This window comes from Aspergillus pseudonomiae, assembly GCF_009193645.1.
Source record: "Aspergillus pseudonomiae strain CBS 119388 unplaced genomic scaffold BDV37scaffold_27, whole genome shotgun sequence".
NCBI classification, from domain to species: domain Eukaryota; kingdom Fungi; phylum Ascomycota; class Eurotiomycetes; order Eurotiales; family Aspergillaceae; genus Aspergillus; species Aspergillus pseudonomiae.
Genome location: NW_022476019.1, coordinates 266,005 through 293,063, shown reverse-complemented (window position 1 = coordinate 293,063; position 27,059 = coordinate 266,005). Strand labels below are relative to the sequence as shown.

General features: G+C 50.5%; 12 protein-coding genes across 12 annotated transcripts; 4 read left to right on the top strand and 8 right to left on the bottom strand.

Moving 5' to 3' along the window:
- The first annotated feature begins 107 nt into the window (after positions 1–107).
- BDV37DRAFT_246547 (flavin-containing monooxygenase) lies at positions 108–2,498 on the top strand. Its single transcript, XM_032081774.1, has one exon. It carries the CDS (start codon positions 732–734, stop codon positions 2,397–2,399), a length of 1,668 nt encoding a protein of 555 aa, XP_031942230.1. The 5' UTR covers positions 108–731; the 3' UTR covers positions 2,400–2,498.
- A 259-nt stretch (positions 2,499–2,757) lies between these two features.
- BDV37DRAFT_293591 (Zn(II)2Cys6 transcription factor domain-containing protein) lies at positions 2,758–5,586 on the top strand (the record flags this gene model as incomplete). Its single annotated transcript, XM_032089452.1, has 1 exon — positions 2,758–5,586. The coding sequence occupies one exon, from the start codon at positions 2,758–2,760 to the stop codon at positions 5,260–5,262; it is 2,505 nt and encodes an 834-aa protein (XP_031942229.1). The 3' UTR covers positions 5,263–5,586.
- Positions 5,587–6,331: 745 nt separating this feature from the next.
- BDV37DRAFT_293589 (general substrate transporter) lies at positions 6,332–8,736 on the bottom strand (the record flags this gene model as incomplete). Its single annotated transcript, XM_032089451.1, has 11 exons — positions 6,332–6,504; positions 6,585–6,674; positions 6,745–6,956; positions 7,018–7,229; positions 7,291–7,468; positions 7,527–7,676; positions 7,733–7,826; positions 7,885–8,045; positions 8,135–8,206; positions 8,271–8,410; positions 8,487–8,736. 11 exons carry the CDS (start codon positions 8,734–8,736, stop codon positions 6,399–6,401), a joined length of 1,665 nt encoding a protein of 554 aa, XP_031942228.1. The 3' UTR covers positions 6,332–6,398.
- A 557-nt stretch (positions 8,737–9,293) lies between these two features.
- BDV37DRAFT_282440 (glycosyl hydrolase family 79 C-terminal domain-containing protein) lies at positions 9,294–11,045 on the bottom strand (the record flags this gene model as incomplete). Its single annotated transcript, XM_032087053.1, has 7 exons — positions 9,294–9,736; positions 9,785–9,818; positions 9,884–9,975; positions 10,027–10,389; positions 10,448–10,695; positions 10,747–10,866; positions 10,915–11,045. The coding sequence occupies 7 exons, from the start codon at positions 11,043–11,045 to the stop codon at positions 9,294–9,296; spliced, it is 1,431 nt and encodes a 476-aa protein (XP_031942227.1).
- Positions 11,046–11,649: 604 nt separating this feature from the next.
- BDV37DRAFT_282439 (tautomerase family protein) lies at positions 11,650–12,107 on the bottom strand (the record flags this gene model as incomplete). The annotated part of the gene is made up of 2 exons (XM_032087052.1): positions 11,650–11,916; positions 11,982–12,107. The coding sequence occupies 2 exons, from the start codon at positions 12,105–12,107 to the stop codon at positions 11,650–11,652; spliced, it is 393 nt and encodes a 130-aa protein (XP_031942226.1).
- A 584-nt stretch (positions 12,108–12,691) lies between these two features.
- BDV37DRAFT_293585 (putative class V chitinase) lies at positions 12,692–16,822 on the bottom strand. Its single transcript, XM_032089450.1, has 3 exons — positions 14,535–16,822; positions 13,828–14,465; positions 12,692–13,792 (listed from the first exon to the last, which is right to left on the bottom strand). The coding sequence occupies exons 1-3, from the start codon at positions 16,609–16,611 to the stop codon at positions 12,728–12,730; spliced, it is 3,780 nt and encodes a 1,259-aa protein (XP_031942225.1). The 5' UTR covers positions 16,612–16,822; the 3' UTR covers positions 12,692–12,727.
- Positions 16,823–17,403: 581 nt separating this feature from the next.
- Positions 17,404–18,432, top strand: BDV37DRAFT_282437 (uncharacterized protein; the record flags this gene model as incomplete). Its single annotated transcript, XM_032087051.1, has 1 exon — positions 17,404–18,432. One exon carries the CDS (start codon positions 17,404–17,406, stop codon positions 18,430–18,432), a length of 1,029 nt encoding a protein of 342 aa, XP_031942224.1.
- A 903-nt stretch (positions 18,433–19,335) lies between these two features.
- BDV37DRAFT_246543 (uncharacterized protein) lies at positions 19,336–19,938 on the bottom strand. The gene has a single exon (XM_032081773.1). The coding sequence runs from the start codon at positions 19,637–19,639 to the stop codon at positions 19,463–19,465; it is 177 nt and encodes a 58-aa protein (XP_031942223.1). The 5' UTR covers positions 19,640–19,938; the 3' UTR covers positions 19,336–19,462.
- BDV37DRAFT_282436 (uncharacterized protein) lies at positions 19,729–20,589 on the top strand (the record flags this gene model as incomplete). The annotated part of the gene is made up of 1 exon (XM_032087050.1): positions 19,729–20,589. The coding sequence occupies one exon, from the start codon at positions 19,729–19,731 to the stop codon at positions 20,587–20,589; it is 861 nt and encodes a 286-aa protein (XP_031942222.1).
- BDV37DRAFT_246542 (2EXR domain-containing protein) lies at positions 19,938–21,750 on the bottom strand. Its single transcript, XM_032081772.1, has one exon. It carries the CDS (start codon positions 21,742–21,744, stop codon positions 20,650–20,652), a length of 1,095 nt encoding a protein of 364 aa, XP_031942221.1. The 5' UTR covers positions 21,745–21,750; the 3' UTR covers positions 19,938–20,649.
- A 375-nt stretch (positions 21,751–22,125) lies between these two features.
- BDV37DRAFT_293581 (nitronate monooxygenase) lies at positions 22,126–23,464 on the bottom strand. Its single transcript, XM_032089449.1, has one exon. The coding sequence runs from the start codon at positions 23,413–23,415 to the stop codon at positions 22,303–22,305; it is 1,113 nt and encodes a 370-aa protein (XP_031942220.1). The 5' UTR covers positions 23,416–23,464; the 3' UTR covers positions 22,126–22,302.
- A 1,804-nt stretch (positions 23,465–25,268) lies between these two features.
- Positions 25,269–26,879, bottom strand: BDV37DRAFT_271113 (glycosyl hydrolase family 79 C-terminal domain-containing protein; the record flags this gene model as incomplete). Its single annotated transcript, XM_032084673.1, has 1 exon — positions 25,269–26,879. One exon carries the CDS (start codon positions 26,877–26,879, stop codon positions 25,269–25,271), a length of 1,611 nt encoding a protein of 536 aa, XP_031942219.1.
- Positions 26,880–27,059: the final 180 nt, after the last annotated feature.

Genomic DNA, 27,059 nt, shown 5'->3' with positions numbered 1-27,059 from the left:
CGCGCTTATACGAAGCAATCTTGACCAGCTTTTCCGGATTGAGGTTTGCCTTAATATATCCTTCGTGATCAGGTGCTTCATGCTAGTACTTGACATTGGGTCGCCCAGTAAGCTCCGCACATGTGTCAAGCAAGTAAAGACAGATTGAGTTAAGTTGCGGGGACGCGGTTATGCAGCATCGGATCCGCATTGCATCCTGCGGCGGGGGTGAGTAATAAAAGGCATCCATGATATGCTCAAGTTAGCCTTCAAGCTGCATCAGAGCTGCATCACAGTCGGACATATTCCGCGTCACAAGATACCGATGCGGATCCGCATGCACGGACAATCACCCCCGATGCCTTCGTAGTTCCACGCGGATCCGGTATCTTTGCACACACATTCTAGGCCTTCCAACTCTTGGCCCCGATTTATTGGTCTACAGGAATACCCTGGCGAGAGGGGAAGGATTGCCTGCCAGAATTGGACTGATGCATCATTAGCTGGAGCTACGCATACACGGCTCCGTCGGTTATCATCACTGACAGGTGCTTAATCCTGGCTGCTGACAGTATTTAAGGTATCTATTCTCTTGGACCAAGTGTATCCAATCTCGAAACATCGTCTGTGCAGAGAAATACGAATACCCCTCTGAGCTCTTTGATCTTTCTATCATCTTCTTTGAACCTTGGCGATATCTCCTTTGTCGTTCTTCCATCTAACAGAATACCAAAAGGTACAACGCCGAAGCCATGCACGTAAGAAGAGAACTCGCTGAGAATGCCACGCGCGACACCACAAATGGGAATTACGCCGATGATCTCGACGTTGACGTCCTGATTGTGGGTGCGGGTTTTGGCGGTATCTACTCCCTGTACGAGATGCGAAAGCTCGGGCTCAAGGCCGTCATCTATGAGGCAGGAAATGACATTGGTGGCACATGGAGATGGAACTGCTATCCCGGCGCGGGTGTGGACTCGGAAGTACCCGAGTATCAGCTGTCCATCCCGGAAACCTGGAAGGATTGGACGTGGTCGACCAATTATCCCAACTATGAGGATCTGCGCAAGTACTTTGACCATGTGGACAAAGTCCTCGATATCAAGAAGGACTGTGCATTCAACAGCGTAGTCGTCGGCGCCCATTTTCATACGGTCGAAGGGCGCTGGCACATCCGGACTGCAGATGGAAGGACTGCACGCGCCAAATACTTTATCGTCGCTGCCGGTTTTGCGGCTAAGCGCTACATCCCGGAGTGGCCCGGCATTGAGAAGTTCAAGGGTATCGTCCATCACTCGTCATTTTGGCCTGATGAGAAGATTGACGTTCGTGGGAAGCGCTGTGCGATCATTGGCACTGGAGCCTCTGGCGTGCAAGTCACCCAGGCCTGGGGACCTGAGGCCGGGGAGCTCAAGGTCTTCCAGCGCACGCCAAATCTGGCAGTGCCCATGCGTAAACGACCTCTCACAGTGAAGGAACAAGAGGACACCAAGGCGTTCTATCCGCAACTTTTTAGGTATCGCGAGAAATGCTTTGCGGGGTTCCTGTACACATTTTCTGAGCGCGGTTTGTTTGAAGACAGTGAAGAGGAGCGGGAGCAGTTTTTCGAAAAGCTGTGGAGTGAGGGTGGATTTCGGTACTGGGTTGGTAATTACAAGGACTATCTGTTTGACGCCAAAGCGAATCGTGTCGTCTATGATTTCTGGAGGAAAAAGGTGTGTGAGCGCATTAATGACCCCAAGGACCAAGAGCTCCTAGCGCCTTCGGAGCCACCACACCCGTGGGGAGTGAAGCGCCCTTGTTTGGAAGATGACTACTTCGAGCAGTTCAACCGGCCCAACGTTGACGTGGTTAATATCAAAGACAACGGTATTGCCGACTTCACTGAAAACGGCATCAAGCTGCAAGATGGAACCGAATATGAATTTGACATTGTGTGTATCGCCACTGGATTTGACATCACCACTGGGGGCATGACCAGTATGGGACTTCACAGCATCGATGGCAAGAGTCTCAAAGAGGAATGGAAATCCGGTGCCTTCACCCATCTTGGCATGACGGTCAGTGGTTATCCCAATATGTTCCATATTTACGGGCCACATGGCCCAACCTTGCTGAGCAATGGCCCTACCACCGTGGAAATCCAGGGGCGGTGGATTGCAGATGCCATCAAGCAGATGGAGCGGCAAGGTATTAAGTACATCAATCCGACCGCAAAAGCTGCCAAAGAGTGGAAGGTCAAGGTCAATGCACTTTCAGACAGGTCGCTCTTCCCTACGACCAAGTCCACCTACATGGGTGGCAGCATGCCCGGAAAGGTCTTTGAGCAGGTCAACTATGCCGGGGGGGAGTACGCCTATTCCAAGGAGATCCGAGCAGCTCTTCCCGACTTTGTTGGATTTGATATTGTCAAACGCTGAAGTGGGTGGCCATTGGGAGACGTCGCGTTGTGTTTCACTAGCAATAGCCTTTTGTAACCTTGGGAGTAACAACACATGACCAAATAATTTGTCTGTGTCTGAACTGTAGAGAGTCCCGTCCGTAATGATGAAGCCGTAGCCAGTAGGATTCAACAGGCCGAAAATAACCTCAAGCGCGAGCAGATCACGAACTCTTAATTGTACCCTTAAGCTTGGCCCAAGTTATACCCCGCAAACCCCCGCTTTTTCCCAGCTGAATCCATGCTTTAGTATCTCTCAGTCGGATCCATGTTCGCCTTCCCCGTTCTCACGGGAACAGCGCTACCTTGCTGTCGTTCACACCATATTGCTGCGAATAATGTCTTATCGTCGCCGTCAGCATCGGAGCTGTGATCAATGCCGTAAAGGCAAGAGAGCATGCGATGCCCTCCTAGCTGACGAGCTTGAGGGAATTGCGGAGATTGGTTCTCAACAAGCATATAATCACTCTTGCTCCAATTGCAGGAAATACAAGAAAAAATGCACATTCGACTGGCTCTTGAGTCACAGTCATATAGCATCGCGGCATGGTCATAGCAAGAGAGCCAGAAATGTTGCCATCGCTCGTTCCCGGCAGGCGAACGACCATTCCGCTCGATCCTCTCAACAAGCCTCCATTGGGCGTAATCCTGCAGAAGACCCCCAGCAAAATGCCGAGAACTGTGGACGCTCAATGTCCGTTTGGGATCCGTTTTTGCCGTTGCCACAAGACGAGGGACTAAATGCGGACTGGTTGACTTGGGCGAACCTGAATGGCACAGCTTTCGTCTCGCCTGTGAGCGACGATATGATCGTCAATAGCAATAGCCACGTCGACGTCGACCATATACCACCAATGACTGCCCAGTGGACCTCTCCCGGAGCCTGCCAAGATTGGCATATTACCGATCAAACTGCGTTGCTCGACATGGTGAGCAATTCAATCGCTTCGTCGCAATCAAATGGCACACCTGGCACCCAACCATTTCGGAGCTGTGGTGTCAATTCTGAGCTCTCGCTGTATGATGTTCCACCAACCGAAGTTTATGCTGCGTCCCTGCCAACGAACACTACACTGTGTGTAGGCTCTAACCAATTATCACACAATTATGCGAACTCCACGATGACACACAACTTATTCCACATATATAACGACAGTATGGAAAACGCATTGAGCTGTTGGCTGACGGAGCGTAATTGTCCCTACAGTAATCCGGGATGCGTTGACGCAGCAGGACCGAAGACAGGCCCTTACACCACACATAGAATTTACAGACGGGTTTGCCTCTTAGATCGGGCATATTCATCCATCCCAGGTCGACGTCTGACGAGCGTGGAGAATCGGACAGCAACGCAGGTACTTCATGCTGCCATCATGGCATTCGCTTCTCAGTGGCTAGAGGAACGTTCACTAGACAAATATATTCGAATCCCAGCCACCGCGCTTCACCAACGAAGAGGCATGCGTGAGGGTTTCTGGAATCAAGCACGTCATGCGCTAGAGCAATCGAGAGCAATCCCATCTTTCCGCGTGGCCTTTGCGCATATGTTGATTTCACTAACTCAGCCTCCCCTACACTTTGAAGAAGGGATGGAGCTCGGCGGACTCATAGACCATGATCCTGCGCCGATATACCTCGAAATGGCGCTCCGGCAAATGTTAACTTTTCGTTCGACGTTGATCAAGCTTCGGCGGCAAGGTCCCAACAGGGCCCTCGAGCATGGCTGCAAAGGGAGCCCATGCGAGGAATACAATACAGGACAAAGCACCCATCAGTCAGGTCAGGTTGATGTGATGCTGAAGAACTCTGAAGCTCAACACACTTTCGATCTTCTATTCTGGCTGGGCATTATGTTTGATACATTGACATCGGTCATATATCAACGGCCCCCTGTGATTTCCGATGAGGACAGTCAGATTATACGCACCCGGTCGCCCATATTTTCGTTTCCGGATGCCGTTGACTTGGATGGATGGGACATTGGCTCCTCTTCTATTTGCAAGAGCAAAGAAAGTGTATGGGGCGATCTTTTTCTTCGCAAACGTAACATGCTCCACAACATCAACCAGGCCCGCTGGCCCTGTTCTTACGAAGAAGCAGCGGAAGTCTTATCTGACGCAGCGCCGGTAAAGGTCCTTCTATTCCGTCGCATAACTCACATCAATACGCTTGTATGTCGGTTAGGTGAGGCTGAGGCGATCGAGGAAGCGATCCACAACGCTCTCTTGGTCTACGAGTACTGGAACTCCACATACGAGCAATTTATGCTGGATTGCCTCTCTCATCATACAGAGCTCCCGTCTCGCATACAATCGTGGTATTTAGTGCTGGCCGGGCATTGGTATCTTGCGGCGATGTTGCTCGCAGATACCCTTGAGGACATTGACCAAGCGCGACTTGGTCTAGATTCTCAAGCCACGTATCGGTCCACGACGGGTGTCATCTCGCGCTTGAGACGCGAAAGTGCGTTCGCTGTTGGAGATCTCGCCCAATACTCTTACGATCTGCAGGACTCGTCGCATCCGAAGCTCCGCAACTTTCACGATTCTGTCAATCAGGCTGCATCCTTGACGGAGCCATGGGCTGCTGTACTTATCCACTCGTTCAGAAAGGCGGGTACTATTCTAACCAGAGAGATCGACATATCGCAAAGTGACTACCAAATGCAGCAAGAGTCTTTCATGCTGGCGTGTCAGCGTTGTGAGCACTGTATAAAGGCCCTGCAGTGCCTGGGGAAAAAGTCAGATATGGCTCTGATCGCAGCTCAGAGACTACTAGACAGTGTAAACAGCACATTGTCGCGACCCAATCCTATTGATTTATACAATATGGGCGCCTTATGATTTTGCTCTGTGGTCCTATAGCTGGTCCACTCGGATTGTCCGACATTAGGAAACGGAGTAAGTGTCGGCGAGATGAACATAGTGCCTCGATTCTGTCTAGCTAGTATCACCGCTAATACACATTGGCAGGCATTGTCCACAGTATCTCCGAACGATGAAGGCGCAGAATATGGCGGGACACGAATCCACTACTCAAGACCATTTCCACGTCAGTGGGAGACATATGCATCAGGGACTTGGAGCATTTGGCATCCACGACGAACAGCCAGAGGTTCAATATGAAGCAATGTATACTCCAGAGAAAATCGATCGCTATGATTCGACGCGCGAAATATTGATTCAGCTCTGGCTTCCATCTGGATGGGTTCGTTCAGAGTGAGCTGCCAAGAAGGAAGTCGCGTCGTGCCTTGCGAACAGTAAACAAAGATCGCTCTCCACGTGATTCCTGCAAAATAGCCCTGCGTATCTCAAATTCATGTTTAAAAACTCTTCTAAATTTGTCTAGGGATGCTGCGGTAGCTTCTATACATGTATGTGAATTTTGTACGTTATTCCAGGCTTTGATAATGAGTTTTTGCTCCGGTTGTATTTGAGCAGGTAAAGTAGACACAAAACATATATTGGCTCAGTAGCACTTCCGGACTATGTAAAGATGTACGCATACATCTAAGATTACTTACTCAAACCAGCCCACAAAATTCTAGAAAAAATGTGTAAAATCAACATTGCGATAAAACTATTTTTGGTATTTTCTATGCAATTTTATCATATACCGTAGTCTATATTTGAGATTGCCAAGCGAAGAAATGATGAAATCTATGAACCAGGATATATTACTAATACGGAGTCAGAGAAAGCCCCCACCCTAAGCCCTAAGCCCTAGCGGCGTACCTCCAGCCAAACTGAAATAGGTACTAGCTGCCGCCGCTTTTATGAGGGCGCTCAGGCAGTCAGGCTGAAGAGGTATCCGCCAATGATTCCCTTGCATTCCAGGGATGAGAAGGAGAATCCATCCATGGATGCAGATCAATATACTATTTCAAGAATTCTTGTAGCAATCGGGCGTCATACAATAGTCAACCACGGGTTTCACCATAGGTACTTGATCAAATGCATTTTTTTGACCATATCTGGCTCTATGTTGTACGTGTGTGTGTCTCCAGCTCGTGTTGTTCGAAAGCGTTGGTCTGAACGTCAGTAACATAGTGCTTGAACTTGCGAAGATTGACCTTCTTCTCAAACCTATGGAAAAGGGACCAAGGAGTTAGCACAACTCGAGGATGGAGGCATACAGAATACTGTTGGAACGCGCTTCCACTTACATTTCATCGATCTCGGCAGGTGTCCGACGCGTGACCTCCGGGAGGATAAACCACGCGATGATAACAGCTACCGTACCAGTTCCTGCGAAGCTGTTTAGTGAAGCTTCTGTCAGTGGCTGATCTTTTCATTTATCCAGTGGAGTGGAAACTGAGTACGCACAAGAATCCTGTTTTGACTCCCCATTTTGTGAGAGGTCCGTTGATCATCAGGGGTGTGCAGAAGCTGAACATAAGCGCGACTAAATTGGACGCCGCAAGAGACCAGCCTGCCGTTTGAGCGCGCAGGCGTTGCTGTGGGATTTCTGCAGCGTAGGCGTAACCGATTGACGAGGCACCGGTGGTCGTGAATGTAGCGAGACAGGCGAAGAAGACCTGTGGTGCGGTGTTGGTTGGTTAAGGATCTTGGTGAGGATCATAGATTTGAATGACTTACTAGAAGTGAGCTTGTAGACTTCTGAGTGTAATCAAAGCAGCCGATTATTCCAAGGCATAACACCGATAGAGTCGTTACCGCATAGGGATAGACAGTCAGTGGTCGACGGCCAACTTGGTCGGTGAGCATGGCCGTGATGATCATGGAGAGGAGTTGAACGCAGGACAGGATGACGGTGACCAAGAAAGGGTCTTTATTACCCGCATATTGAACTGCAAGGAGAGGTGAGCAACAGAAAGCAGAGACTGCTCATTTGGAGCGCAGCGAGCTTACAGAAATAGGTAGCGTTAGAGTTAAACACCGCCAGCCCGACAAACTGCTGGGTGATCTTTGGCCATCCAGCAATCACGAACCGGATGAAATTGCGGCCCTGGAAAACAGCCCACGTCCCTTCCTGCGAGTCTCGCTCAGCAATCCGGCGCTCCTCGGCGACTGTGGCGCTCATGATCTCCTGCAATCCGCACTATCGTTAGTAACAAGCGCGCACTAAGAGCGGTATTTGGACAGACAATTTGTTCAGACACATCGTAACCCTCAACGCGGCCATTATAGGTCTTAAGGATCTTCGCGGCCCTATCAAGCTTTCCTTTACTAACGAGCCACCACGGGGTTTCGGGCATGATAACGAAGATAATAATCGTTGCTCCGACCATAGCCCACTAGGAGGACTTTTCAGTATATTAACTGCGACTCGCTCAAAGAGACTGGTATTTACCTGTGTATAGATGGGCGTTCGGAAGTCCAAGGGACTTATAGCATGAAGTCGGTTGAGAGCTACTGAGGCGAATATTTGCCCCACCACAAACCAACTGAGCGATGCTCTGGTTAGAATTATCCGTAATTCAAATGGACAGGGAGGTAACTTACAAGCTGTACGCATTAATGAAAAATCCCCTTAACTGAGTCGGAGCTATCTCCGACAAATAAATAGGCAATGTTGATTGCAGCATGCCGACCCCCATGCCTGAGAAGAGTTTCGCCACGAGCCAGTGATCCCATCGGGTAGCGAATGACTCAATGAATATACTCTGAGGAAAACGAGTTACATTAGCACTTTGGTGAGTACGCCGGGGAGTAGAAGTTTGATCAAATAGGGGAAGGTGGAGTCACGGCGTACCACTACGAAGACGACCCATATGATGTAAAATGCCACTTTGCGGCCGAATGCTTCCGTAGCGTACTGAAGCAGCTGTATAGAAGCAGGGAAGAGGATTTAGCAAGCTTTCCATGAGTCTGGGCGTGGGTATCCGTACAATTTGGCCAACCGCCTGACCAGAAGACTGAATGCCACTCCAAGCGGAGACATACTGGCCTTCGATGATTGTTGTTCCAGGGCTCGCCATCTGTCGGATGAATCCCTCATTGGAAACGAGCCCACCGTTGAGGTTGATCTCTAACACCGGGTATGTATCATATTAGTCTGACTTCCATAAAGCTTTGAATAGTAGGTCAGGATGACAGAGCCATACGGTAACCATCTAGCGCGGCACTGAACGCCGCAGCCATCGCAACGACTGAGATGACTTTATACCGCCTCACCGTCTGCCAGACAGAAAGGTCATCTTCCTTTGACCGCATCAATGGCGCATCACCCTTGGTTATCGTACAGTGCTCATTCTCTTCAGCGGTTGGCTGTTCGGGCGCCTCATGTTTGCTAATGCTTGGCTCATCTGCGGTGACGGCTCGCAAGTTATCGTGTGAGGCGTGGTGGGTGGCCATGATGATCTATCGATAATATGACTCGGGACCTTGATCTTCTAGACATTTAAGTGTAGGTCAGAGGGTATCCTTTCGGCCAAGTTCCTTTTGTATATGGACCCAAGAGTACATTAGTGTTCATAGTGGACCCATGCGGAGACCCCAGAGATACCCCAGGCGGGAGAGCCCCATTAACCTATGTCAAGCTTTGACACACGATCGGCTATTGACAGGGCAGGCTCGGCTTATGACTGCTAATTTAGGGTACGGAAGGACTCCAAGCTCCGGTGGAGGTGGAGAGTTAAATTGCGCCAGCGCTTTTGACTTCGGGATATCGCACCCCGAGTGTGTACTCACATTGGGTGATCGACACCGTAAGACCATGCTCTATCAATGCGGGGTGAAACTAGCGCAAGTTACCATCAAAGTGAAAGGATACCCGCCATTGATTTGGGCAGCTGCCTCGGATAAATTATTTAAGATCAACAGGACAAGTAGTAGTTGGCTACATCCTGATTTGTCATTGCTTCTAGCTACCATGTTATGCCGTAAAGGCACAGACCTATAGACACTGCTTCTTAGAGATAGATAAGTAAAGCCTCTGAGGCGCCGACTGTAAATGTGGCTGAACCGGAAGACACGGTACTTGTTTCTATGACTTCATCACCCTGGATCACGCAGGTTCCGTTTGCAAATGTCTGGCCTGCAACAGTAGGAACCTGGCCCTGATCAACTCGAGACGTAGAATAGGGTGCGGTTAGCCGCTTTGCGGTGACGCTAGAGGAGGTTAGTCCGTTCAGCGTGAAGGACTGCGACGGGCGTGTGCCATTGGTATAGTAATCTGAATTGTACAAAAGTATCCTAGACGGAGCGCCGTCTTGGTAGATTGCGTATGCGGCGTACGGGGTTGTCTGGTCGTCTAGAGGAGCGATCTGGTCTGCATTGGCCAGAGCCATCGTCGCAAAATAGGCGCCATAATAGGGTGCGCCCATATTGTAGCGACCCCACCAGCAGTATGGGCCTTTCGAGTCAGCATGCTTCCAGTAAGTGGGCGAATCTCGTCACTTACAGTTACCTATGGTGCCCTGGTGGAAGTAAAGAGCCTACAAAGCCGGAGTGCAAGTGGTTACTTTCAGTGATACCGAGTCGAGTGGTTCCAAGTACATACCTGTGTGCCTAAAAGAAGAGTTTGCATCACGTAGTCTAGGATCCAAAGACCAGCACCGTATGTTGGGCTAATCCCCCCGCCCCCCTGAGTCGCTGGAGAGAACCGTCAGTGACAATCTCAGATGTGCGGTGGAATATAATTACCAGAGTTAGTTTCTCCAAAAATGTGAGCTTTGCCTTTTGCAGCTGCAGCTGCAGCTTCGGAGGCAAAGGGTTGGATTTGCGATGCAATACCACTGTGGCTCATTAGACCGGCCAAATCGGCAGTGCTTGGCGACTGGGGATAATTGTGCGAGCAGTAGTCCTTGACAAGGTCGTTGGCTTCACCCTCAACAGAGGATAAGCCGGTGATACTCATCGGCGAGGTGCCAAAGTAGACACCCGCGGAAATGAGACCTGATGCGGACAGATTCTGGCAAACTGCATCCTGCCAAGCTACCTGGGATTTGTAGTCGGCTGCAGCGTCCCATGACGCGCCGTCTGCAATGGGGTCGCTGTCGGAAAAGACTGAATGGGCTTCATATTAGCAGGCTCCCGAGCACAATTATGCACAGGTAAAACTTACAATTTGGTTCATTTCCAAGCTCTATGGCATAGAGATTGTTGATTGTATCTTTGGCCAGAGCCGCTGCGGCAATCGTATTGGACTGATTGTTCAGACGGCGATTAAGACCCACAATAACCTGGCCGCCGTAGCTGGCAGCCAGGGACATGAATGGCGGGCCAAATGTAAGTGATGACGGTGCATCTGCTGGATCGGATACTGTATAGGTGACCGCGCTGCTGGAAGACGCATCATACGTCGCACGATCTCTAAAAAGGGATTAGAACGAATCATATAGTTTTAAAGATGAAGAAGCGCACTGTGTGGTGCCGCCAATTCGCAGTGGTGGCCAGGTCCCGGTCAGTTCCTTGAGGTTCTGAAGGCAGGTTTTGGTTGCATCGACATCGTTCATGTAAGCCGGAAATGTGAAAAACTCCAGACTGAGAAATCAGCACGGTACTCTCCCGGAATGTTTGTGTGATACTAACGAAAGGCCCACTGGTGCATCAATCAGCTGAGCGCTTGCATTTGTCGGTGCCGACGCCGGCACATCAATAGTCCACGCTGACGTCGGAGCAGCAACGGCGAGGAGGCCAGCAGCAAGGTAAAGAAGAGCCATTAGGACAAGTGAGCTCTGTCGTAGCTTTACCTGGAGTATAAGATGACAACACTGAATATGCCGCCCTTCGGGAGGTTTGCCAATTTATATCTACTGGATGGTTACTTACTACCCTACATACTCTGATACCCTCGGCAGAACATCCCGATAGTAGAATAGATCCTGAACTTCAGGGGTTTCCGTACAATCTTTGCCAGGGCTCGCCTCCACCGGAGAGAAGTCGACGGGCCCACTGCCTTCCCCAAAGTCAGAATGGAGTGAAAGTCTGGAGAAGACGGCGTGCGTCGATCAAATGCGGGGTACGTTCATCATAGATGAAATGGCTTAGTCGTCGGGACAAGCTTCCCCGAGGCCTGCGCAATAGGATACTATGCTATGGCAATAATCAATCCCTCTTGTCTCCGATGCTCCAGTGTTTCTGCCTGATTTAGGCCGACAACAAGCACGTGCACCGTATGTTTCCCCCCACCAAAAAGGGTATAGTCCGACTGGAAGCTGCGATGTTGATCTGTCCGGCGACGCTGACTTCTACTGATTCTATGTCCAGTGATACAAGAAAGACACAAGGTCTATGTCAAAGCTTGGTGAATTCATTGACTGTTGTCTATAATGTCCCGGCTAAGAATTGTGCTTCTCCTTTCCCAAAGCTCCAATCCGCCCTGGTATTTTCGGCACAGCTGATAATAAGATCTTCTCCAGAGAGTCCACATCTCTCAGATAACTGCTCATGAAGTGCTTGATACACAGCCTGCTTCTGCGCAGCACCACGGCCTTGCTGCAGGATTTGTATGATAACCAACTTGTTGCTCCTCTTCATTCCCAGATTCGTATCCTCACAGATCAGCTCATAGGGCTCGTGTTGGGTGACAATCTTCAGAACAGAATATGTTTAGAGTACGGTATCGGTGCAACGTGGACATTTAATATAATACTTACTTGATAGCGATCCCGGTAGGGTGCATTGAAGTGCTTCCGCATGACTTCTTGGATAACATCGGCCAGCTGTCTTAACTCATCGGGAGACCGTACCCCTTTGATTAGATCAATTCTCACCAGAGGCATTGTTGTTTCGAGGTAAGCAGAAGAAAGAAAGACGAGGCGTATGGGATTCCGGAAAAGGGAAGGGAAAGACAAGATCAATCAATCGAGGCGTTGAAACGGCACGAGTAAACACCTGTACAACAATCCCAAACAAGTCGCTTACATGCGAGTCGTTCTCTCTATCCAGGCTGATAAGCACATACTGACAAGAAAGTTAATATGAGAATGGTTTCTGATATTTACAGCTCGTGTGGGTTACCTGCATATCATGTTCAGGTTTGCTCCGCAATATCCGCGGCGATGTCCGGGTCTTGCACCGTGACATCATGCACGCCTTAGTCCTTCTCAAAGGTGAACCTAGAATGTAGGAGAATAAGGGAGAAGAGAAGGATTTCTCTGAGCTGGAAGGATGTGGAGGTATCGCTTGCTGATGCTCACAAGATTCCTGACTTTTAATGGGAACGATTTCATATATTGACTATGGAACATGAGACCCCGCTGCTGGGAAGATAATATGCAAGAGCTGACGTATGTAAGAGCCTATTAGTTGGAATCTCTTGTACTGGTCTATAAAAAAAAAAGAAAAAGAGTGAAAACTGATTGAATTACGAAGCCCAGTGCCTCGTTGTACCATGCCACACCTACTTCCTCGCACACAAACTTTTTACGATCTTTTGCACCAAAGCATCATTATCCCTAAACCTCTGTGGAAACTTGGCCAAATCGCTAGCCTTTAACAGACCTCTCGCCTTGGAAGCCTCCGCCAGCGCCTCGGCCTTGGACAACTTGCCCGGCCCGGCGCCGACACCCGCAATCAAACCCAGCACCGCAAACGGCGCAGAGGTCGGATCTTCGATGATTTCCGCCACCGTCAACGCCCCATTTCCTGCTTCGCCGATGAGAAGCGCAATGCGAGCGATTGATGCTGCGCTGCCGATCAAGGGGCCGAGGGCCTCGCCGACAAAGGGGATGACCATGAAGACGATGGTGAGGATCTTGAAGATGAGGTCTTTCTTTGCTTGTTTCTCGGCATTTTCGCCGATCTCTTTGATGTCCTTCATGCTGCTGATGGCTTCCGCGAGTTGCAGCACGGGCATGGAGTAGGCGACTACTGCGTCAGTGGCCGAGGTATCGTTTGGCCCGTCGTCGTAGAAGGACAGGCCCACGCTGAGGTACGAGGAGAGGAGCGAGGTTCTTAGAGCTGTGACATTGCCCATGGAGGCTTCGATGAGCTTCTTAGGATTGCCGACGTGGATATCGTCATCGGAGCCCTTCTGAGGGTAGTTCAGCCTTTTGCGGAAGAGCTTTCGACAGGGCAAGCCGCCGACGGCGCCTGGCCGTATATCGCCAGGATCCGCACATATCCAATCTGAAGTTATATCACCAAAGGTCACCCACGACTCGTCGATGCCAGTCTCAGCTGCGAGCGCGTCAAAGAAGCCCTTCTTGTCGACGAGGTCGTAGCGGATGCTCCACCCCGCGCTTATGTCCCAGATGTGTGGCATGCCGAAGCAGGAATCTTTGGTTTCCTTGCCGCCGGTATATGCCCAGTAGCAGTCAAAGTACTTGAGGCCTTTGCCCTCGCCGAACTTCATGAAGTCGTCGATGCGCGGCTGGATTTGCTCCTTGGTCCACTTTTCGTACCAGCCGAACTTGTCGTCGTAGCCTTCTGAGTTGGTTTGGAACAAAGATAAACTGTCGAGGAGCTGCGAATATAGAATGTCCATGCAAAGAGATGAACACAACCTGGGTCTAGAGAGTCGGCTTTATCGGCGAGACCATCCAGGGTGCCAGGGTTCTGGTCGGGCAGACAGGTGAGCGTGTCATCGCCGGATTCATCATCGGCTCCATCCTCATCCTCGCTGTCATCGCCATTTTCATTGTTGGAGTAGTTTTGGAGATCAATGGCCCAGTCGCTGGAACCGCCAAAGTTGAGGCCCTTGATCCAATTGACTCGGTTGGCCTTGAGATCGCCGTCCATGTAGGCTGCCCAATCGACTGCTCCGGGATTACCGTACATAAGAATGTTAGAGTCGGAATCCTTGTCAATGTACGACTTGACGATGGAGTAGTTTCCAGGGTGGTTGATGATATCGTTAAGCTCAGCGTTGGAAATGTAGCCAGCAGTTGTGGTACAAGGCGCGGCATAGGCCGCAGACTGATATTTCGCTCCAGCATAGGTGCACAAGGGACCGGAGCAGGACTCGTCAGTCATGCGAAAACTTCTGGCATAGCTGGTGACGCCAATGACGACCTGTCGAGCTTCCACGCCGGCTTTGGTGATCATGACCATGGAATTGTGCGTCTCAGTCTTATTGACGTGTGATCGAAGACAGTTTCCAGCTTCGCAGCCAGGCATGGACGACTTGCTGTCGACGTCTGCATCCAGAAAGGCTCATAATTAGCATATCGTTCGATTCCGTTGTATCTCAGACGCGCGTTACTTACCCCATTGGCCGTGCAAGTCATAGGTCATGTAAATAAAGTAATCCACATATTTTGCCATCTCCTTGATCGGATACTGCTTCAAGTACCAATACGAAGACGGGATAGCAACGGAAATCGATTTCTCACTGGGCAGCTTGCTTCGCAGCAGCTGCAGGAAACCAAGGTAATTGTTTGCATCTTCAGGGCTTCCAGGCGGGACGTCCGGAATATCAGGTGCACCAGGATACTCCCAATCAAAGTCAAAGCCATCCAGGTTTTGGCTGCTCATGAAGTTGACCAGGTTATTCACAAATGTGTCGCGATACTCCTTCTTGGTGGCATCCCGAAAGCGCTGGAACGTGCCTGCATCTGTGGAAAATGCCCACCCACCGAAGGACAGAATCTTTTTAAATCCGCTCGTCTTCATGAATTTGCTGAACTCGTAATAGACATCTGGGATATCTATATCGAAGTTGGACGTGACCGTGCCAAATGCAAAGTGGATATGCGTGTACTTGTCGGCCGGGATCTCGCTGGCACTCATTCGCAGACACGCCCTCAGCTGGTCAAATGCCTCGAAGTAGCCGATAGTTCTCAATTGGTCAGGCGCTCTGTCGTTGTTGACAATATCCATTCCACAGTTGGAGATACAACCGTTGGTTCCTGGTTTTGCGGTCCCGGGAGCGCCAGTATCTGCGGGTGACTTCGTACAGAAGTCGACTGTTGTTCCACAAAATCCCCAGACATCACAACATGCATTCAGTGGACATGGGTTAAGATCGGCAAGTGCTGTTCCGTTGGAAGGCTTCTCGGTACCCGGTACCTGTGGGCCGCAGGTGGCTCCCTGGACCGGCGAGGGCATAGGAGGTGTTCCCTTGCTGAGGCAAATGAGTTGGCCGCTCTGCAAGTGCGCGCAGCCAGCCCAGCCCCAGGTGTTTTTGTTGAAGTCTTCAAGGTCTTGCTGTTCCAGGTAGTGCGCTTGTGCCACGTCGGAGCATCCATCGTTGTCATTGACTTTATATGTGTTGCAAGTGCCATCGGGCTGGGGCTGAGGGCGAAAGTCTGGCATGGTGCCTGCGTTGCAGCAAACGTGCTGTTTGGGTTTCAGGGTCGAGCACAGGTCCTTTTGCGGGTTGTACTTGGACAGGTCATCTCCAGAGATGCCACAGCGGCTGGCCAACGAGGCGCAGCTGTCGCCTCCATGAACCTCTTCTGTTCTGCACTCCCCCCTTGGGAGAAGCTCTCGTGGTTCTCCTCTGGTTGTTATATTGCCATAGGAGACTTTAGTAGTATTACTAGTAATGACCTTGAAGCTTGTATCCACAGTAGACACGAGAACATCCATGCTGACGGAGGTAGTGGCAATGGTCCCGTCAAGGCAGAGACCATTGTTCCAGGCCTTGATAGCATCTTGAGCCGCTGCCAGATCAACAAAGCCAGCAGAAACCACCCCAACAGTCATGGCCGCGCCGGCAGGCTGGCAGATCTGCAGAGCAGAAGTTTGCCGTTCCGGAAAAGAGTCAAGGAAATCTCTCGCAGCATGTTTAGTGATCTGTGCGCCGGAGTATAAGCCCACGACAGCAGACCTGTGTTTGGCAAACAAGATGGTGGCGCCGCACTCGGCGCTCTTGTCCACGAACTGGGCAAGTTGACGAGTAGCCTCGGCTACATGAGCAGACTGCGGAGCAGCGCCGGACGCCCTGGTAAGCGTTGAAGGGCCAGCCTGGGGAGTGAACGTGGTCTTCACGGCCTTAGCGCCGCAGCTTTCAGCGACGATGAGATTGTGTTGACTTGGCTGCTGAGGCACATCGGGGGAGGCGGCAGCCTCGTACGTCTGGCCTTGGCTAGCCACACAGGCGCGGATAGTGAGGATGGTGTTTGGATCGGCGACAGAGTTATGGATATTCAAGCCAAAGAGAACAGTTTGATCACAGCTCTCGAGATTGCGAAGATGGTGAATGTTGGTCCAGTTGGCTGGACTGGGACCGGCATCAGCACACAGACTGGGACAGTTGTCAGCATACTGGCCATTGTAGCTCTCTGTGACAGCAAAGGCGAAGTCGAGCAGAGAGGCAAGAAAGACAAAAGTGAGCCTCATCCTGTTCTCTGAGCTAGTGCTAGAAGGGAATGAGGGGGCTTGCGATGAAGATACAGAGTTCTTGGGCGGATTTGTGGTCCATATAATGTACTACTGTTGCTCATTGTGTAAGCCGGCGATATCGACTCAACCCATAGGGCCATTCTACTAGCCTCAGCCCATTTCTTTTGGGTCGTTAAAACTACTTGCAAGCCTCGTCAAGGGTTCTCGCTTTGCCCCTGAGAGATGCATGACACTAAGGAGAGACAAACCTCAAGTCTGGTCTGGCCGCAGATTGCTAATCTATACGAAGGCCCTCACATGCAAGTAACTCTAGCGAATCAAGAATACAATTGTTATTATATTCCTTTCCCTTGATTGCCCTAGAGTATCCGGAGCGTTTACCCCTCAATAAAACTAGTCTAGGGAGCAATGTTATCAACATGTCTCTACATGTAACCTTGTGGCTGGCGCGTGGCACACCCTAGAGCCTTACTAGTGTTAGTTAGCAACGGACTTCCGAACATTTCCGGGGCTAAATTCAGATAGAGACCTCCTGGATAGGTGCATGCAATCGTCTTTGTATACCACAATGAAACCAATTTATTTTGACTGCAGCTTGTGTAAAAGGGAAAGAGGAAAGGTATTGCGTCTCAAAGTCTGAACCAAGTTGCCACCCTTCCTTTTCTTCTCCAGAATACGCATCGTGGAAAGCTTTGTCTTTATTGTCACTAGTACATCCCGTTTACTCTTCTGTTATTTTCCTGGTGATTGATTTATTCGCCTGACAATTCCCCCTTCTACAGAGTCATTATGGTCCTTGCTACAATTGCCGCCGCGCTCAATTCACCAGTCTATATAGACTATAATGAATTATTCATAAACAGCAGCAACATTCTCGTGGTCCCCTATGAAAATGTTACTGCCGCTTTCAAGACGCCTGTCTCTATCTACTCCACAGCTGTAGATGGCTTCGACTGGACACAGCCGTACCCAGGCTCCCGCAAAGATGGACACACGGCATACCTGGAGATCTCCCAGGAGATGCCATTGTCTGAGTCTATCGTGCAAAATTCAACCACGGTCCTGTCGTCCTTGACGTTTGGTATTCCCGACAGCATGAGCTCCGGGGGTCAGCCACTGGCCATGGATCCCTCATGGTACATCTGTCGCCACGTCTTCATCTCTACCAAGCCTGAGGCGAAGCTGGCCGTCGACAGTGGCAGCAAGTGCGAATTTCTGTCCCGCACATGTCAGGACGATCTCAGGACCAGCCTGACCCAAGATTGGGGGAAAGCAGCCAACGGCACCATGTGCTCGGCGCTTGGCTTCGACCCCATACCGCCGAGCTGTCAGGACTCGTTTGGCTTCGCTCGCCAGGATGTCATGGACTTTGACGCCGCGTTCCTCGCAAATACTACCCTGGCCCCGGCACAGACGAGCAAAGAGCAGCAGCAGTACAGCTGGCGCCTTGGTACCGGATACCACCACCCTGGCGATGCTCGCGCCTACGACTTGGCCGCCAACCGGACGTACCTCGTCGCTACCGTTTGGGGCTACAGCGAGAGTGCAAAGACCATTCAAGTTCCCGAGGTGTCATTTGGCTGCCTCTCATCTGGCGCAAGCGACGTCCCACCACCTTCATCCACCACGACCGCGACTACGGCATCGACATCTTCATCGGCCGCGGGTCCAACGCTAAGACCGGCCTGGATAGCTACAACGGGTGCTATGCTAGCATCGGCAACGGAGTTGCCCTACTCGGCCGCGCTGACAACAATTGAAATGGGCTCGCGGCTATTCAGGTTGCGGACTTCAAGGCGGGACGGAAGCATCCCTTGATAGCTCGAACAAGCGGAGAGTCTATTTCTGTCTACGTGGGTGGCTTGAACACGCCCCAGATGGTGGTCTGGGACGTGAAGTGTAGTGCTGGGTTGGCATTCGGGCTTTTGGCAGGAGCATGTCTGTTAATAATGTGTGGATTTACACCACGTGAGTTAGATAATACAGTAAAGTTTAACATGGAGTGCTTTTTGGGGTATATAGTGGTATTGTAATAGTTTCAAGTGAAGGTGTTTTATGGTCTATGAAGCTCATCCTCTTTGACTGTGTTAATCTCATCCCTAATGATACTTTCCAGCTCCCACCTCGGCTAACAGAGCCGAGATAGTACGAGAGGTACTTTTGTGGTGCCTTGATATTGCCGCGGCAAATCTCCACTGGGCCGATAGACTATACTAGGCGATCTCGCTTAAGCATTTGTCCAATTTCGAACAGCCGCCAGGGTCTGGACAGTCCCAGGTTTTAGCGTATTATTCATGTCTACATTCTCCAATGCCCGAGGACAACTTTTAGAAGGAAGGAAACTAGTAACCGATTAGTGCAATGTCCACGGATGTAACCGACCCCTCAGTGGCTGCAAGCCATACAAGCGCTAGTCTTGACTACCGCCAAGGCTAGCCCTAGTATAGAGATCCGTTCAATATCGAGTGGTGGGTCGTACGGTCGATGCAGTAGTAGTATTATTTAGTATTATTTAGTATTATTTAGTATTATTTAGTGCGTTGATGCACGTTTAATATTGGCCGATGTGTTAGGTCAGGTAGCATCCGAGGTACAGCGATATCTGGACTGTATTCTGCGCGCAATTAATCTATCTTATCAGAACCACTATACAACCCCCTGCTAGATGCATAAAGCTTGAGGCGAAACAAACAAGCCCCCCCCAAAATTGCTTCGCATGGCCTCGCTCGGAGATTGCAAACCCACACACAGGGATCCTGTTGTCCAATCGGTGAGTGCTTATAGATTACAAGACCATGTTGTGTAGGTCCATTGTTCCGAAGTCACCAAGTCTCGCACATGGTAGAATCTAGCCCCTGGAGTGAGTAGGGAAAGTAGAGAGTGTCAAAGACTCAGGGAATGAGAGGATTCCCACCCCCTTTTCCTGTGCCCTTGTCATTTCTCCTGCCGGCGCATGACTCGCAGCTCGTAAATCACTTGCACTCGTCGTTATAGAAGGGCTCACATCTTGGTCGGAAGATCTCATTCACACTGGGCTGTCGTTTTGTGTACCCCCTTCTTTGACATATTGCTTCCTTTTGTATTTTGTTCTTTCTCGAATAGAAATCAGAAATCATGCTTCTACTTCTGTGTATGACCGTCTTTCTCGCGGCGGGTGCTACGGCCAACAAAGTCGCCGGCAAATTCCAAGCCCTCTTCTTCTACCAGCTCTACAGACTGGAAGTAGACGCCCACGGCCTCGACGATTCGCGTATGGCACCTGGCTGCGCCAAAAACGGTGTCGTCTGCAACATGGAGGCCTTCATCAACGAAATCTGCAAGGTCACCAGGAAGCCGGAGAAAGACGCCAGCGGCAACATCATCAGGGGCCCCAAGGGCCAACCAATTCTCATCAAGGACCCTGACTTTGACAAGGTCAACTGGGCGCTCATTGGTGAGGGTGCGGACCTCGAAGTAATCAGCACTGAGTTTGACAAGGCTGGCTTCAAGGGCGACATGAACAATGCGAAGATTTTCAAGGATTGGAAGCAGAAAAATAGTTTTGAAACTGTTATGAGCGAGGCAGAGGATATTGCCATGAAGGCAATCGCCAAGCTCAAGGCCGATGGCAGGGAGCCTGCTGATGACCGTTTCAACAAAATGACAGCTGCGCTGAAGACCCATGCTGACGCCCGACGCTACGACCAGGCACAGAGAATCAGTGCAGAGTTCGCGAAGTTCATGAAGGGCAAGGGTTTCAGCGCCGCATACACAGATCCCATCGAGCGGCCACCAGTGCCGGGTTATAAGAAGATTGATGCGGATCAGACCATCAGTGATAACGAGGGCAGGGTGGGCTTTGACAAAATAGAGCAGGAGGTGAGAGACTATGTCACCAACCAAAATAGCGGGAAGGAGTCACGGAGCCATGTTGAGGCTATTTTCAGGGCGCAGGGTATGCATGATCACCTTGCCGAGGCATGTAGAGCAGCATGATATGCTATTTGGTTATATACAAGATATCACTCTATTGGTATAGGCACCGAATCGATTCTTTTACCAGTAAGTTTTAGGTGGTGGATATCTATAACACTCATTGGTACAATATCGCACCATAATCCGCGGTCGCAGCTTGGGCAGACTCTGTCGAGCTTCTTTGACCCACGGATGATTTTCATCCGGCGAATACCGATGTAAGTCGATATCTTCTGGCTGCGACAGGTAAGGTATCCAAGCAGAACCCGGGTTCGTCCCAAGACTGTCGAGGTTGCCCCTTCGTGCGTAGTCCCACAATGACGCCAGAAAGATCCATTCAGCTTCTCTTTTCCATTTCTCGACAGCCGCTCGGAATCGAGGACTCGTAAGTAATTCAAACAGTGTTTGCACAGCCGGTTCATTTTCCAATGCGTGCTCCCTGAAGACGGCTTGGAATTTCCTCAACCGAGCTTCATCGTCAACGTCAACCATTTGAACGGGCGCATCGCCTAACAGTCCAAACAGGCCCGACCCCAGAGCCACTTCCCTGGTGATATGCAGAGAAACTGCCACCATGGCCACGTCGAGCCTCGGTGCAAATTCTGCGAAACTTGCAATATCCCTTGCATCTTCATCGCCTAGAGGGTCACACATGCCCGCATGACGAGAGGACCGCACGCAGATGATTTCATTGTCATCATCGTCAGCAGTGCCATTCAAAAGCCCTTCCAAGTCAAAATAGTGAATCATCTCGGCCACGATGGAAGGCTGCATCCCAAGCTCGTATGCCTGCCATAAGAACCAGCCTATTGGACTGGTAAGTTCGGTAAGCGGTCCTAAGACATCGTAGCTCATTCGCGTCCAGTTGAGATGCAGCACGTCCCGACGCGGCTGCACCCAGATCGACTCTAGGCTGGTTGTTGCCTGTCCTTGCGTATAGCGGCCCTGTTCAAAGGCGACCAGCCGAGACTCGCTGTTGACAAATGCGATGACCGGCAGCCGAGTGTTTTTGTGCGTTGTATGCTCAGGAAAGCAGCTTTGACGGGATTCCTCGGCGTCTAGAAGAAAGGCGGGGATGTCTAATTCTGCTATGCGACACGGTAGGCAGTGTTGCCAGATAAGACGGCGTAGTTCAGGGGGCAGCTGCATAAAGTAGTGGAATGAGCCCTTGGACATTTTAAAGGCTTAGTAAATAGTGACTATCATATCGGGAGAGTGTACAGAGGAATAAATAAATGGAAGACAAAAGAGGCGGCTGCAGATTAAATAGTCAAAGCCCGTTCGGCCCTAACGGCCGGGCCGGTGCTAGCTTGTCCGTCCCCAGTTCCTTGTGCTCCCCCCTAAGGGCCATTCTAGTAGTAGTACAGCCAAGGGTCGCCAGTATACTAGCCTACGCTCCTGCCTTACCCTGTACTCCGGGATGAGTCACTGAGCAAAAGGTGGCGTTCATCTACTAGTAGCCCCCTTCTGGAAACGGAAAGTCGTATATTTTCCTCAGACAAATAATCCAACATTCTTTGTCATTCTCTTTGGTAGCCTTGATCTTGGTTGGATTGGCGGTATACCGTCTCTCCAGAAATCTTGACTCTGCTTTCATTGATTCGTATATATCGGTGCCGAGTAGGGTCGGGTGAAATGCTTCTCATTGAATTGAGTCGGCGAGATCCCGCCCGCGAGAGTGCCATGTGAATCCAGTTCGACAGTAGAGTGATATAGTCAGAAAATGCCCCCTGCTCATAATTTGGCAGGAAGGATTGACATCTGGAGACTTTCCGTCGCCTCCCGTCTCATCTCCGTAACGATCTGTGCTGCTGGCATCACAGCTCGTATAAGCCCTACCCCGGTTCCTGCATAGGTGGTCATACGGCCTTGCGGCCCCCAACCATTATCACCCTTGAGCTTCTCCATCTCATACAAACGTTTATTCTCCTCCTCCGTGACCTTCTGGTTCACAATGTCCTCGTACGATCGATTGATCAGACCGCGTCCATCATACTTCGTTGGCCAGCCATAGATCCCTCGGACTCTATCATACACAGTTGACCGTACCGTATTCACACCACCGTCCGAGGCCCGGAGAATCTCACTTTGATAGCCTTTCGCGATCTGTGCCTCGGGGGAGGCCAGAAATCGAGTCCCCATAGCACATCCGTCTGCACCCAGAACCATCGCGGCGGCCAACCCCCTACCGTCCGTGATACCACCTGCGGCAAGAACAAACGGTTTCCCGATTTCCTGGGCTTGACTCGGGTCTCTTGACTTCAATTGATCCAGGACTTCGGGAAGAAGAGTGACAATACTAGCAGACCGAGCAAATCCATGGCCACCGGCATCACATCCTTGGACTATAAGAACATCCGGCATCAATTTCTCGGTATATTCTATTGCATCCTCTAAGCAACAAAGTTGCACCCAGATCTTGACGTCGTAAGAGACTTCGGATCGAATGGCTCGGACCCAAGGTACAAGGTCGTCCACACCGGTCTTCGGTGCAAAGAGCCAAACTGCGCAAGGGCGGTACTTCTGGATCAAGGGCAGTGCAGCCTCCAGGGATGCGCCCCAGTTTAAGAAGCCCATCCCGACGGGGAGGACAGGAGGCTCGCCTGGATTCTGTTGAAGCTGGGACTGTTGAAAAGAGGCCTTGTTGACGAGATCTTGTGCTTGAATGAGCTGTTCTTCCAGGTTCGAGAGATCATATCCACCGGCAATGAAGCCAATTCCCCGGGCGGAGGACACCGCGACTGCGAGCTTTGCAGTCGCGATGTTGAGCATGGGCGCTGACGCAATGATCGGACCTGCGATCCATGGATAATCCTTTTCTAGACGAGAGAATTGCGCAACTGTCATTATGGTCGACTTTGCCTTCGTGTATTCCTGTTGAGAGCATCCATCTGCCTTGTCAGAAAGAGGTATATATATTCCTGTGGTATAACCTAGGCGACTGGAAGAATACCCGAGGTTCAAGAGAAATGATTGTAACAAACCAGTAGGCAATGAGATAGGAACAAGAACCCCAGAAAGCGCTACCATGTAAGGGGACGTGGCGCAGTCACGCGGCTGGAGAGGGCACAAAGCGTCAAGCATGCCCTATCTCGATGCTCGCTCCTCCTGCAGGCAGGGATCATGGCTGCAGCGAGGTGGGGATAATGAGTAACCAACATATCCACTGAGTGTTCCGATTACTACTCTAACCCTGTTGGTATGTGACCCATTGCATGGTTTATCTACCATCGCTTTGTTATCATGCCTTAGTCCATTTCGCGAAAGGCACTAATGACTGGTCAGGTATCTATAGATAGGATCAAGATACAACGATTACAAATTGTGGTTTCCTGGTAGGACATCGTGCAGGATGGTCGGTGGATCCCCGAGCCAGGTCGATACTTGGACGCTCTTTCAAATGTTGTGTACGGTTTGCTCTCTCCACATTTCTCTGCCGTGTCGTCCGCGAGGAAGCCCTAGACAAAGGTTATATTTTTGAGTTTCATATAACCCTATCTGAAGCTCCGCAATATCCGTACGGGCCTTGAACTTAGATTATGTACAGGAACTGGTTTCTGCTCAGAGAACAAAGAAGGGATCCAGGTTGGCCAGCCACGCAGGTAGCTGTACTCATTGTACAAGGGAATCATTATACTAGACCTTGTTTAGAAGTTCTCGGATTGACCACGTCATTACACAAGTATCCCGCCATCCCCGATCGTCGGTCGAGAATTCAGAAGTAATAGTACTCGTTCAGGGAACTAAACAGGAATCCATTTATACATTGACGTAATGGTGGTGTCCTAGTCCAGGGTGCTGCGCCTCTAGTGCCAGTTGTCCATGCGGGCGAACTGGGGCCTATGTCGGTATCATATGTCGTCCAAACTAGCGTCATAGGCCACTGACGTGCTTGAATGGGGCTATGAAAGCCCATGCTCCTTTGACCTTTTTGTCTAGTCAGCTTGTGGGCTTGTTCTTTTCGATCTGGTCCTAACAACCTTGTACCCCACGTCGAGGCGCACCTTGGGTGCTACTACTAGTAGTAGGGCAAAGCTCGATCGATATCGAGTAGGGCGTTTTTGTCAACAGAAGATGCAATTCCAAACTCCGAGAAACCATGGATTTGGAGGACGATGATAAGTTGCTTGGAGCGTCTATGGCAGCTTTCCGGCCCGCAAAACGTAGCGATACGTCGCATTTGTGGAGGAACCATGTCCTTTCTATGAACATTGGGCTTTTTTGCGGTTTACCCTACCTTCCGAGGGATTACTCTGTTAAACACACCTCATGTCTTTACAACCCATGAATGTTTATCCCAATGCGACCCTGTGGACAATCGCGATTGAAGCGCAACGGATAGGATGCGGCTGTCTATAGAAACGATATAGACTAGATTAACACTGTCCCCTGTAATAAATTTGCCTCTCTAAATTGATTATCTGTTCTGCATATGTTGTACATGCTAGGGTCTACGCTTATGAAATGAGTTGAAAAGACTTAAACCTACTGTTACGGGTATCCTTCGTTTAAATTATCAAGCATAATGAAAGTTGAAGGAGTAGACGGAGATAACTGTTTCTTAAGGACCTGCAAGGATTCACCAAATATTCTAATCTAATACGATTGCTTCAAGAACCAAGCATGGTGTATTGTCTCACCACAGCGCCTCGAATGTCGAGAGAAAGCCATGTCGCTAGTTCCTGACACAGCACAGAAAATCATTTTGAGGGTTTCTGGATCAAGATCGCCTCCGCCTGAGAGAGTTCACATCGAACAATACCACCACTATTCACAATGCCCTGCTCGATCCTTTCCTGACCTACCAAGTCTCCCGTCGTTGAATCAATGCCGACTCCCGACACGCTCACCCCACTTTTTGCGTTGGTTCCTGGACCCTGCAATCTGATAATGTCTATCTTTGTTCCTGGTCTCCACGACGTATGCACTTCCACGGTTCGTCGCGGTCGGTCCCCTGGGGACGCAAATGTGGAGTCTGTCGCGGTCAAGGTGGAGGGGTTATGGGCCCCGACTGTCGAATTCCACACGCCCAAATCGATGAAAACAAGTTTCGCAAGGCTGGCCTGGGCGTTATCGCTGAAGATCGCATATCCGCTAAAGTCCGACGCATTTGCCGCGGGCAACGCAGTGATCTTCCACGAGTCCGCCTCCCTGCCGGAGATGACATGCGCGAGGAAGATGTGCGAGAAGAAGTTGGCTCGGACACCTGCAGTGAGGTTCTCGCCCTTATACTCATAGGGCAGCGGCGTGAATGCGGAATATTCGCTCTGGTGACCGAGGTGGAAGTAGGTTTGCTCGAGGCCAATTGTCGCCGCCGTTAACACATAATCGGTGGCCCAGAGGGCAGCTCCAAATGTGTCGCTGATCCCGCTCTTCCCACTGCATGAGGCCGAGTTGGTTTCACCCAGAACTAATCTGCTCCCTGCAGCTCTGGCAGCTGCATCTTGAGGAATATACTGCGAGAGGTTCCTCCAGATAACGTTGTGGTCTGAGAGCAAGTTCAAGGAAAGACGCGCGTAACGCACAGCATCGCAAGTCGATTGGGGGTAGAGGTGCACCGCGTAGCTCTCAATGATCTTAGGGTCGACCAATCCCGCACGGGTTACATTAACGATGTCAAAATCGTCTATCTCATCATGTTGATCGGGTACCATGGGAGGGTCGGCAAAAACGGCCGCTTGGAAGAGTGGTTTGTGAGTAGCATTCTTGTAGAACTGGGAGGACAGGATTTGGCTTGTCAGCTGGCGCCACTGCTTCGTATATTCCTTGGTGTCCCAGCCCGCCCCCCGCCAGCCTTTGTTGATATAGTGATCTATCTCATTCCCCAGCTCAAAGTGTGATAGGGAGTCTCCCAGCGCCATCATCGCGGCTTTGGCTTCCTCCATGGCGTTAATCCACGAATCTGTCTCATTGCGGAGATTCAACGTGTATAGAATGTCAGTTCCTTGTGGGAAATATTCTTTCCACCCATTGAACCAATCTTGTCGAATGCGCAACTCCTCCACAGTGGTGTCGTTCGGCAGCGCTTCCGATGGCACTCCCAATGTCGGATCGAACAATGTCTGGTCGGCAATATTGCCTCCAACACTAATTGGTGCGGATACTCCAGCGATCTCTGCGACGTGTCTCAACAAATTCGACGCCAGTTGAGTTTCGAGGTACGGGGCAAGCGAGACAGGCTCAATTGAATAACCATACAAATCACGCCGCAGGACCCTAGCCGAGCTGTTCAAGGGTATATGAACGGTGGATACAGAAGACGCAATCGCGAGATTGCCAAAGAGAAGGAGGCATGGCAGCCAGGATGACATTTTGGGTATATTGAACAGGGTCATCAACTTGCAGGGCTCATGTTCGGAGAAGAGCTGAGGCACAGCAAGATTTATTTAGATTACTAGAGTGGGGTAGAGTCAATTGGGTGATTTCATAGAATGCGTTCAATCAAGCAACTTAATCTAATTACCAGAAAGATCGGCGCAGGATGTCAGCGT